This window comes from Sinohyriopsis cumingii, chromosome 7, assembly GCF_028554795.1.
Source record: "Sinohyriopsis cumingii isolate HCF-2022 chromosome 7, ASM2855479v2, whole genome shotgun sequence".
NCBI lineage: Eukaryota > Metazoa > Mollusca > Bivalvia > Unionida > Unionidae > Sinohyriopsis > Sinohyriopsis cumingii.
This window is the reverse complement of record NC_142967.1, coordinates 104,334,195-104,347,498: the sequence shown is the minus strand read 5'-3', so window position 1 is coordinate 104,347,498 and position 13,304 is coordinate 104,334,195. Positions and strand designations below refer to the sequence as shown.

Here is a 13,304-nt window from a genome sequence, read left to right as displayed (position 1 = left end):
TGTCTTATTGCCTCTACCATTTTTTGCAAGTGATGACCATTAAAAAGACTGAACACTTCTGCTGACGCATTGTGAAAAGATGAAGAATAATCCACTGATGCAAAATCAACAGAATGCTTTCAGAGAACAAGGGAGTCTGGCATGCCTGGCTGCACCTCAGAATCTAGGTTAATTATTCTGTTATACAAAAGTAACTACAATTGACAAAATGGTAAAAATTAAGAATTTTTAATACATGCAATTTCTCTGAGAATCAAACTCTGAATAAATAGAAGAATTAATGTAATCTATCAAAAACATTGATGTGGATTGGACAATTCTACCTAAAAGTCAGAATCTGTAGATGTGAATAAAGCTTTTCCTTGTATTTGTCCTTATGCTATGCTCATGAGGCTAGTTTTTCCCTATCCTACACCAATGAATGTGACGGATTATTTTTCTCCTAGTTCTCAAAACACACTGGAAAAAAAAAAGATGGCACATCATTCCTATGGATAGTTTCAGAAACACAAATTATTTTCTAAAAGAATTTACATCATTAGAATCTGAGCAATAAAGTTTAGTTTACAATAAAACAAAATTGTTGTCAAGGTTACAGTTCACAGGCCTGCAAAATTTGGCTCTTCAATACTAGAACACAGGAAACAATGCAGATGGTCATAACATTGTAAGCATAATAAAATCACTTACAGTGGCAGTGAGTTCAATCATGTGAAGCAAGAATATTTAACATGCCTTCCTCACATGGGAACCTGTATATCACACATCCATCTGAAATTGTACCAATGCTGTCTAAAATATTAGGTTGAATTAAAAATGAAAACCCCACGATAAACTGTGCTACCAGATGATAAATAATCTCCACATAAAACTGTGCATATTATAATAAATATGCAAGTCATTTTATTTCCTTTCACAATAGGATATCAGGTTCAATGTTTTGTTACAGTCAGATGAGAAATGCTGATTCTAGTATAGGACAAGTCAATTTTGATTTGGAAGATTGAGGAAACATGCTTGATCAGCAATGATGGCATGTATTTGGGGTTGAAAGATGTCTATTGCTAGGTTTATTACAGCAGAGACCAATTTTGTAACAAAAAACCTATTTAATTTCAATTCATTAATAAAGAAAATAAATGAAGAAAGAAATAATAATAAAATTTAATTATCAATACTTTGGTCTATTTAGCTGAGAAATACATTCCAATCTGTGCAATATTCTGCACAAAAAAATCAAGTGGTTCTATCCTCATTTAATATCAGGAGTTTGCTTTAGAGATTAATTCACCTTCAGCATAACCAGAAAAAGAAATATCAGCAAAAACTGTTCCTAATTCCTAGACTATACTAGTGGGGCCACTTTTCCTTTCATTGCTAAAGCACACATTGGAGAGCCAAGCATGGGGAATCAAGAACAGTTTGATCAGTACATTATGTGTCTGTCTTGTGTTTAACAGTCTTCTATGTAAGTCTTGCCAGGGGATGGTTGACTATGGAGATTACTGTCCAAAAGGTTTCAATAGCATTGACCTTTGGCAAACGTATGTGGCTATGAACTAACCTTACTGTGCAGAAACCATTAGTTTTACACTTACCATTATTGTGACCTTTGAATTTAGACTAAAATATCTATATTTTCTAAATTAGAAAATTATCCTAATGCAAGCCATCCATTAAGTTTCATCTCTGAAGCTGATCTTATTGTGCAAAAAACATATTTATTTAGGTCACAATCACCTTGACCTACTTTTTGAGACTAAAATTAACAGGTATTTTCAATTGCTTAAATGCAATTTCTCCTCATACTTTGCAGAAAGCATGTTATCTAAAATGAAAGTTATTTTGCAAAATAAATATTTGTTTCTTTTCAGAGTCACAACAACCTTCTCCTTTTGATTATTGGCAGAAAAATCAGTAGGCTTCTTTATTTTACCTACAGTGTAAGACATCCACAAACTTTAGGTGATGGTACATTGTCCAGAATTGCAATTTGATGGCAACTACCATTATTCACTTTTAAGGTACAGTTACTATATATATATATATATATATATATATATATATATATATATATATATATATATATATATATATATATATATATATATAACAATGATTTATTGCACTTCGGCACAATAGCGGCTATATGGTGGAAACCAGAGACAAAGTTAATAAAGTTAAAAAAAGAGATTTACTGCACCAAAGCGTTAAGAAGATAAACCATTCCAAATGAATGTCAAAATGAAGTATAACACAATAAAATGGAAATGTAAAGATGTTAAAATTTTGTAAGAGGTATATGGTACATAAAATAAACAAAAGATAACACATGTTAAATCTGACAAAGATATGGTCAAAATTAGTTATGCAAGCAGCATTTCATCAGAAAGTCTAACATGTTCACTATAAAGTGGTAAGTTAGCATGCAGTTTCTTGATCATGTTAACATCCAAATATACTTCTATTTCACATGTTGGAAGTCAACATACTCTAAAAATGTGTCTTTCACTGTCAGTGGACATGGGCATGGTATGTGCTGTGATTGAGCTTCATCATGCAGGAGGTATGAATGAGTCATGTGTGTGTCTTAAACTGACTTGCACTTAATTACCACCTCTTTTCTGTGATTTGTTCGGTGACACTCTCAAATAATGGACCTGATGCTCTTAAGTTAGCTCAAGGAGTTTTCATTCCAAGTACATGCTGATTTATATAAAATATGAAGACAGTATATGGAATCTTAAATTCGGAAATGAGTGAATGCAGGGTTGTGTTTGACTGCTTCATTTGTACTTTAAGTACTCTTCATACCATTGTGAATGAGCAGCTAACAGAACAGAACACTTTTTCCTGATTGTATAAGCAAATCATGTTTCTGTGATCTCTGAGATATTAATGCATTGTCAGATTTAAGGTCCTGGAAGGGTCTCTGTATGAAAATGAAATCTCAAAACACTTCAAAATTTATATTTTCAAAGGCATCAGTGTAGTTTAAACCTTTAAGCATGGCCATAATTTATGTGGAAGAAGTTGGAGCTTTTTGGATAATCCAGTTAACCAGTTGGAGATGGTGCCATGTTATTTTACTATGGCAGCTCGAACTTTGCTTCCATTTTTCACACAATCGGTTTACAGGGACATATGGCAACAATAAGAAGTCCTGATTAACTGAATTTACTCATTTGTTGTGACTCTTCTTAAATCCAGGAGTTTTTAAACATGTGTCACTGATGGATCTAATATATGGAATGAAAGTTAGCGGTCGAAACCATGCCCTGAAAATGTGATCTCCTCCATAACTGTAATGAAAGAGCCTAGAGATATTATATAGTTTGATGTAATTGGCAGAAGTACATATAAACCATTTTAGATTTTCAAAATGTGAACCAATTTCCTTTTGCTCATTTCTGAACTCTTTTTAGTTCATCTCTAGTTGATGTTCAATCGTATGCATACTCATTGATCTATAGAAGATTAAAAAAGATGCCAGCATTTAAAAAGCAGTCAATTCAAGGATGAAGGTATTTGATATTGAATAGGGTCACTGACAATATGGTCCCTTGCGGTGGAACATCTCCTGGGGATGGCTTTCAAAAGAGGTGCTACCTACCTTGATTCTGATAATCCTTAGCTTTAAATGATTGGAGATAAAGTTAGGTAATCAATCCATTAGATCATCTAAATTGAATAGATCAGTCATGTCATACCTTCATTTGGCATAATAAAGTTCCTTCAAATTGAGAACAACAGCAACTATATGTTGTTCTTTCTTTATGAAAGCATCTGTAACTATAATGCTGCAAGTCTGACAAAATGGTCTATCGAGTCTCTATAGCATCTGAATCCACACTGAATATACGAAAGTACCATTATTTTGTTGGATTTGATTTGGATTTATCTTTCATTCCATGGTTTTGAACATGTAGTTTGTTAATGATATTGAACAATACCTGGAAGAACTAGTATGGTCATATCAAGGTTTTGGTACTGATAACACTGTTGCTTCTAATCAACACTGTTGTCATTTACCCAAATTTTATAGAACATGCTATACAATGTATTAAGAGCTGTATCAGGTTAGTGTTTTTAATAAAGCTGCAAATATTCTCTGAGAGTTAAACATTTTTTAAACGTCTATTGTAATCTTTAGTATTATGAGCTTTCAAATTTAGAGGAACACATCAAATGATCAGTGAAGAATGTGTAATTGGCACAGATGTTAAAAAATCCTGATTTGACTGATGTAGCAAAGTGGTGCATTCAAGCATCAGTCTGCAAGCATTTGTGGGAATCAGTTTGCCATTATGGTGAATGTTGACTCACTTGACTTGTGAGATATTTTGATATTTGAAATTTCTTAGCACTGCAACCTCTCTACAGCCAACCAACGCTCTTCATATCTCAATGAGTTTAGATATTTGTTTGGAAACACTTTAATATCATTATCTCTACCAATTGCTTTGAAACCTATGCAGATCAGTAAATATGAATGGTTTTAGCATAGCACCGAAGCCTGTGGTCACTATATAATTGATCAGACTGGGACATTTTTGTCAACCAACTGGGACATTCTTACCAACCCTTCTAGCTGAGTTTGAGAATGATGCAGTTTTGTGTATCAGAGTGGCAACCATTAATTATTCCTCTACTCCACTTTTATGATTCCTTGTCAAATAACACAGCCTGTGACCTACATCGAATAGGTTGTTTTCATTCAAGAGCCACTTATGACATGCAGGAGAATGCATCAGGCCCTTAGTCTAGGTTTGTAGTTTACAACTAAAGTTCATGTGCATAAACAATCTTTGTACAGTTACAGTGACTAAAGTTTAACTTTTGACCCTAAAATCAACAGACTTCTTTATCCCAAGAGCATGCCATCCACAACATTTGGTGCAGATATGTGATGTAGAACTAATGAAATTATGCAGAAATACTTTTTCTTCCTTTATAGAAAATGACCTTGACGTTTGAACTTTCCACACCAAAGTCAATAGGTTTCATCCTTACTTCAAGTGCAAGGCATTCACAATTTTTGGTCCAGGTTGCTGATCAGCTATTGTACAGAAGGTATATTTCTACTTCAATCACAGCAACCTTAACCCTTGACCCTTGACCCCAAGATCAACAGACTACTTTCTTACAAAAAATGCATGCTTATTTACAATGTTTGGTAATAGTGGATGGTGGAGAACTCAAACTCTTGTGCAGAAATGCGGTAGTAAACAGCTGGATGGACAGATGCACATCATAACATAACCTTGTCTTTTATAATGGAATCTATAAAACAAGAGGTGATATAATAATGAGAAGGCCCAAATTCTGGGGTGCAAGATGGAACAATCAGTATTGACTGAGATAAAATTAAGTATACATGAAATATATAGCATGGCTATGTACAACTTCAGGCTAAATGGAAGTCAAATTTATAAAAATCAGGAAGTATGTTTTAAAATGGTTAATGTCATTTTTAACAACGTAAACGTATATGAGCTACTTAGCCACCTGCCTTGAAAGAATAGGCTTCCAAAGCACAGGCTTGTTTATTATACTGGGCTACAACCGGTAATGAAACCATATTATTTGCAAAAGGGATGGTCTTTCAAGACAGGTTCTTCTGCATAAAATGATAATATTAACATCTTGTCAAAGATGGAATCAAAATGTATTAATCTGAGGTAAACAATCCTCAAAGGGGCATAATGAGCCCTAATTTATTTTTATTTAAATTTGCAAATTCTCTCTGAATATGCAGTCTGGGCAGGCCAAGCCCTAAGTAACAAAAGTGGTCTGAGGAACCTAAAGGATCACCTGTGCTTCACCACACCTGCAAGTGTGTACTCCCTCATGGCATTTGGCCTGCCACATTTGAACACAGAACTTAAACATCAACCTTTGATGTTGATGACACCATCACATCAAATGCCACCATCATTGCTGGAAAGCGGTACCTATATTTCATTCGACTAAAAAAATGATATAATAACAATTATACTTATCCAGGATCCTGGGACTTCATTCAGAAATAAAAGAATGAGGGTAATATCACAACACTTTAAAATCACAACCATTTCCTAAATTTAGTATGGACACTAAATCAGAAAATTACATATTGGTTCATAGAGCACCATTGCCTTTCCACTTCCTTAAATGTATGATGCTACAGTAAAATATGTATAAAAATGTGACCCAAACACTTCAACAAAGTAACTCACGCCAGTAAAACTGATGCCACAAAAACCGATTCTTAGTAAGCCAGCTTCTTATTCAGCAAGATGTATCTGCATTAAAAGAACATTGACTTGGTAGCTACTAACAAATCCAGAGAAACTGTCCTAAATGCAAAACTTCTCCTACATCACTGTGAACTATAGGTGAATCCACGAACAATTTACATATCATGAAACAAAACCTCCTTGGACAGCAAAATGATAAAGCTTAACCTAACCCAAGAGAATGTGAAAAGGCTCCCATGTCAGAGCACTTTGTGTCAAAATCTTTTATGATGTTTTAGGTAAAAAAATGAGTAACTAGTTTTCTATCTGAAATAATGACAGAAAAACATTATTTATATCAATATGGTACCCATGGTAGGATACTTTCTGTTAAATTTGATAAAGTCTTTTAAGTGGTTCTTTTAGAAAAAGCTGTTCAAGTTTTTTCTTCTTCTATATTTAATAAAAGTAAACATTTTGATATTAGATTTGTTATACAAAATTAAATGGTACATTTATGTTGGGAACACATTGAAAAGAAGTCACTAAGTGAATTTTCCATTGTTGGTAATGGTTTTCATGTTTGATAGCAAATTGGTATCATCTGTAAATATCTGAAAGCCCCTATTACCAGAATACTTCCACCAAATATGGTCAATTTCTGTTGAGCCATTGCTGAACAGTCATTTCAAAGTTTTGTCCATTTTTAGTTATGGCAGCCATATTTGTACAATTTGAAAGACCTTCATGCCACGATGTGATGCATCGAATTATGCTGAATGGTCTTTAAAAGAAGGTGTTTTTTTTACAGGTAGTCCTATTTCAGTAATAGTGAAGATATTTTTCACAGGCCTGGTATCAATCAATAAGTTCGAAAAATCTTTCTGTTAGGATGTTTTCTGTAAAATTTGGTCAAATTAAACTCAGCAGAATTTGAGAAAAAGTTACATTAAAGTCTTTCTATTTTTTTCAATTATGGCAGGAAAACTGGATAGTAGATTCAAACAAATTAAGAACATTATTCCAGGAGGCTGCACATCAGATTTAGTCAAATATCATTTAATGGTTTTTAAGATGTCAATGAAAAGGCTTTCTTTTCTTATTGGTAACAGTGGGCAAATTAGAAGGCAGACTGACATACATTTTGAAAATATTTAAGGACCTTCAAGCAGGGATACTTTTTGTCACATCTTGTTAAACTTCTGTGGAGCAGTTAGTGAGAAGTAATTTCAAAGACTTTATTTTATTTTTGGAAATGGTGGACACATTTGAAGAGCAAAGTCTGCTGAGTCGTTTATTGATAAACTTTTTTAATGGGAAATTCGGAATGGATGGTGCACTACAGATGAGTTATGGAGGAACATGCTGTAAGCTCAGATGATCATGTAGACATTTGCACTACAGTGGAAACGGAAAAGTGGTATGAAATGCCTGAATAGAAAGGTGAAGTGTACGAGATCATTTAGAGTAATCCAGCTTAAGCTGCTGATGGACTTATGCAATGCATGGATTATAGTGGTGTCAAAGTGATTGCTGTATTGAGCTTCATCTAAGCTGCACAAATCTAAAATATAATAATGTGTAATGTCTATAATCTCTTCAGCAACTCACTTGTTTATGATCACTTGTCTTGGAACCCTTAGGTGGAAGTGATCTGGGTGGAGGATCCTTCTCCTGGAGTTGTGGCTTATTTACCTTATCAGCAAAATCAATGAAAACCTTCTTCACTGTGGAATAGGCTGTCCTTGAAGCAAAATGTGTAATAATATGGACTTCCTCCAGATTGGGATTTTTAACTTCACAGCAAAAGGCAACAAATCTGTCCAGGAATAATTCAGCCCAAGATTTCTCTGTGAGTAACTCTGGTTTTAGATGGATACATAGAAATATAATTATAATTTTTTTTTACATGTATTGCAAAGTTACTGATACCATGCTTTGGAAAGGTGTGCCCTCATTGTTTTGTTAAATGAACAAGGATTGCATACTGTTCGACCCCAAGAATCATAGAATCATTATCAGGTATATATTACTGTTCCATTTTAAACAGTCATGACCAGGTAGTAGGAATTAACATATGTTAAAATTAGGATCAAAGACAAAAAATGCACTTCGACAAAAAAGAGAAGTATTCATATATAATTTGTGTCTAAGTTAAAGATATGAAGTAACAAAATTGTTATACATCAATTTCTTTTAATTTCATACTGCTAAAGTAATCCCAAATGTAATTTCAAGCTTTAAGACCCTAAGTATATCTGGTTCTATATCCGTATCTTAAATGGCTATAGAGTAAGCGCAAAATATAAGAACATATGACTAAAATGTGATACACAAAATAAGCTTTTTTATACTAGTGATACATATGTGGCAGCTCAGATGGCAGAGTGTTGGACTCATAGTCTAGCATTAGCAGGTTTGATACCCACCAGCACCAGCCTGGATTGGCTGCACTGGAGTGTCCATGGGAAAGGTATCAGTTTCCATTTCCTCTGCATGATATAATCAATATTAAAAGTGATGATTATAGGTGAGGCATGATATATACATTGTAGAATATCTTTCTCTGTTCTCGAGGGAGATAAGATTTTATTATGTTCAAGAGATAAAGCAGTGAATTAACTTTTTTATTGACCTTACCAGCTTGTATTTTCCAGCACAAGATTTGGTCTATCATAATGCCATTAGTTTTTCATTTTCAGACTGTTGTATATCCATTCCTTTTATCATTACTCTGAAATAATTTTTCTTAGCTTTATGCTTACTCAACTACCTATGATCATGGTCTTTGGTTTGGCTGCATTTATCTTCATACCACTGAACTGACATCAGTTATTTTTTTTACCAAATCTTTATTTAATTTACAGCCAATCTTATGGCCTGTTGATCCTATGTTATATAATGTATCATCTGCAAACATGGCGGTGGATAGCTCAATGTGGTAAATCACTGATGTACAGTAGAAAGAATAATTGTTCAAGAACTGATCCTTGTGGAACACCCGACTTTATCAGTTTCTTATCTAAACATTTATTTAAAACAGAAACTTGTTGCTGTCTGCCTTCAAGATAGGACCGAAACCATGTTAAGCTTTCATCATGGTTAACTTGATATGTGCTGAGCTTTCCCAGCAGGATTTTGTGATGGACAAAGCCAAAAGCCCTTGACAGGTCAGGAAACACTTTGCCTACAAGGTTGCCTTGACTTATTGCTGTTAACCAATCATCTACCATTCTAGTTAGTGTATTCTGGCATGAATGTCCTTTACAGAAGCCAGAATGTAGAAAATTAAATGATTCCACGTACGGTAGTTTCTAAATTCATTACAAACATATCTTTCTAAACAGTGATGTTAAACTGATATAGGTCTATATTTATTCATATCAGTAAGATCTCCCATCTTATGTATTGGAGTTACTTTTGCCAGTTTTAGCCTCATTGGAAAAATAACTGGAAATACTAAGACTAAAGATATACATATATATATATATATATATATATATATATATATATATATATATATATATATATATATATATATATGTGTGTGTGTGTGTGTGTGTGTGTGTGTGTGTGAAGGAGCAATCACTTGAGATGAGAGTTTTAGGAATTTAGCACTTATATTATTTAGACCTGTTGCTGTTGTGACATTAAGTTGTAAAAATGAATTCAAGGCTTATTTTAGGGATTTTGAAGCACTTTTCTTGGCTAAGATTTGAAGAAATATGTTCATTTAATTATCACTGGAGAATCTTCTAGGAGTTGTGATATCCACAAGTTTTTCATTTATATTCACAAAGTAATCATTGAGTGCATTTGCAATTTCAATAAGTTATCGCTTAATATCACCATCTGCATCACTAATACATATAAATGGCAATTTATTGACAGATTTACCTCTCAAGTCACTGAAGGTTTTCAGAGTTTTCTAGGATTCTCTTTTGTAATACTATCTGATATCTCAGTGGAATTATAGGTTTTCTTTGCGTTTTGAATAATTCACTTGACTCTTGTTTCTCCATAATCTGTAATTTTCAGTATATTTTAATTAATGAAATCTATCCCTTGTATTAATATCATTCAGTATATCACCTGTAATCCAGTTTGGTTGAGTTTGCTGCTTGACTCTCTTGAATTAAAAGGAACATGAGTACCAAGGGTGTCAGTAAACATATCTATCCAGGTATCAAGAGCATCTGAGGGGTCATCAAAACATTCCATACTTGACCAAGGGATATCTTTCAGTTCTTTAAGGAATATTTGTGAATTGAATCTTTTCATTATTCAATACTTGATATATCTGTGATTAAAGTTTGACTTTTTTTACTTAATTTTCTTGTACAGCATATAGGAGAATGATCACTTATGGAATATTATGGGACTGCAACTTCTATAATATTGTCAGCATTGTTAGTATAAATATGATCAATTAGTGTTTCAGATACCTCAGTTATCCTAGTGGGTACATGAACTAGCTGTTGATAATTCAGGGAATTCATGGTTTTAATACAGCTTTGATTGGCATCAAAAAGCAAATTGTAATTGAAGTCACCCACTAAACAGACTTCTTTGTTTTCTATATACAGAGTTTCAAGCTTGTTTTCCAATGTATTATACCAAGCATTGTCACTGTTCGGTGGTCTATGTACACAGCCCAAGACAAATAGTTTTTGGACATTATGTCTCATTTCTAGCCAGATTATTTCCATACCAATTTCCTCATGATCATATAGATGTTTGAAAGAAATGCCATCCTTAATGTAAACGAGAAGTCCACCACCCTTTTGGACAAGTCAGTCTTTTCTTTGAAAACTGTAGTTAGGAATTTTAAGTTCATCTAGTTTTGGAAAAGGAAAATGAATATTCATATGGCAAATGTTAAGACCTTTTTGCTTAAGCCAATGATTGATTTTGAGATAATTCCAAGTTTTGAGTGTTTTGAGAGGAATGATACGGAATATATTAATATTTTCCCTATCAATATATGAACCATGATATTCCTCTAAATGTTCATTCATACATTGTCCAAAATCATAACTATCAATTGTTTTGTTTCAGAAGATTTTTCAATTACTCTTGAAACATTTGCACATTCAACAGTTATCTCGGTAGCAGCTAACACATTATGGTCACTTTCATTGATGAAGGCACTTAATGGGATTGCACCAGAGGTAATTCCATGGACATTATCACTTAGCGGTGTATCTGTAGTTTGTTTTCTGTCATCACAGGGAGAATTACACTAAGCAGATCTTATAGAATGTTTTGAAGTTTCTAGAAAAATGTGTTTGGTTGTTAAACTTTTGGCCCCATCTTCATTGCCATTTTCCTGATATTGTCTATTTGGGTGGAACATTTTGCTTTATGCTCATATCTTAGTCATGACACTGTATTTTACTTGTGTGTATGCATGATTGCACATTATGCCTTTGTCCAAAACAGTAGAAACATCTCCTTGATTTCTGATAATGGTTAGAACAGTTTGCATGGTCCCAGTTATGTATGTGATCTACGTTTATATGCCTTTTAGTAGTATCACAGCTGTCCCTTAGTATTGGGAAAGTCTCATTTACTGCATTTAAAAAGTGGGATAAACCCTTTTAATTTATAGATTCATTTTGTCTTTCACCATTAGGTGTTCCAGAACTAATCCAGATCTGGTAACGAATCCATGTTCAATGTCTATCATTTTGTGATTCCACTCCTGATGTAGATGTTTAATTAGAGTGTGAGGGGGCATATTTCTGTTGATCTATGAAGTACACATTAGTTTGAGACCAGAGAACAATTAATTAGATTTATGGAGACAGGCGCTTGTTAAATCACTATACTGCAAGAATTTCTAAATGTATGGTCGGGGATGCTAGTGAGGCTAATTACACTTTTGTTTAATGGTATATAGCAGCTAGACGGACTATTAGGGACATGGGTAAACTTTGATTTCATAGTCGAAATGTCAAAAATGGAAAAGTTCCATAAACTGTTAGTCGCAACATAGATGGACTCCGAGATGAATTTGAAAGATATTCTCTCTCTCGTAAAACACTTGTCCAAGGGACTGGAGGTATGAAGGTTCAACGGTCACAATTTTGGGGTAAGAGCAACAAAAACATTGTAAGCACAGGGGAAAATAGCTCTTCCGACGTATCCTCAGATGTACCTATGCACTATAAACTGCCACATTACAGACATCATAGCGATATGACTGAAAAATTGTTAAAGCTATGTTAAAAATCCAAATCACATCACATCACATCACCTATGCACTGACACAATCAATTAGCTGTATATCTACATGCTTACATAACCATCTACCCATATAAAGAAAGATGACAGTAGGGAGGCGAAGCAGTAGAAAGAAAAAGGAAAGAAAGAAAGGGCAAAATGACAGAGAACAGCTACAGTGAGAAGTCAACTAGAGCTAAACAGGTTATGCAATTGTACAAGGCAATGACTTCGATTGTTCACTCGATTGTATGATGACTAATTCTATCAGTAAAACAGATCGACTATTTTTATAAATATATTTGTGTTTTGAAAGTTGGTGAAACATTTATTCCAAAGAAGTGTATCTTCCTAATGTATTGTATTATCTCCAGTATTTATGTAATTGATCAAATTTTGATCCTTTTCGTACAGGGGCTCGTGTCATTCTGTTCTATATATCTGCTCAGATCTCTATTTATTCCAGCTATAAGTTTACTCGACCTGGGCAATAAAACCGAGGGCAATCATCTCCTAGATAACGAGAACCGAAGAAAGCAGACACCTTGGAAGAAGGTATAATCTGCCAATCAACCCACACCCCTTGCAAGTGAGGGGCATACCTTTACATAGTGCATTCACCTCACAAATGTCTGTGTCAATGCTTGGACATGCACTGCATAAAGAAACTGAGCAGTTGGGAATTTCCAGGTATATGCTGTTTAGGACGTTATAAAAATTGGTTTCAATCTGGTCAATATGAACATTGTTAATTACATCATTGCCACCAACATTAATTATAATGGTGTCATAATGAGGATGGTGAATTTTTCTCACGGCCTCAAATATGTGACCAGTTTCTGCTCCAAGTAAGCACTTAAC

General features: G+C 33.9%; 1 protein-coding gene across 1 annotated transcript in view; it reads right to left on the bottom strand.

The window, feature by feature from the left end:
• Window positions 1–119: 119 nt before the first annotated feature.
• Window positions 120–13,304, bottom strand: part of LOC149795855 (uncharacterized) — a 119,354-nt gene continuing 106,169 nt past the window's right edge. Inside the window, exons 10-12 of the mRNA XM_089963868.1 lie at window positions 8,648–8,710; window positions 7,830–8,080; window positions 120–194 (exon numbers count right to left, since the gene is read on the bottom strand). Of these exons, the coding sequence (XP_089819994.1) occupies window positions 120–194; window positions 7,830–8,080; window positions 8,648–8,710 (389 nt within the window). The remainder of the gene's footprint in view (window positions 195–7,829; window positions 8,081–8,647; window positions 8,711–13,304) is intronic.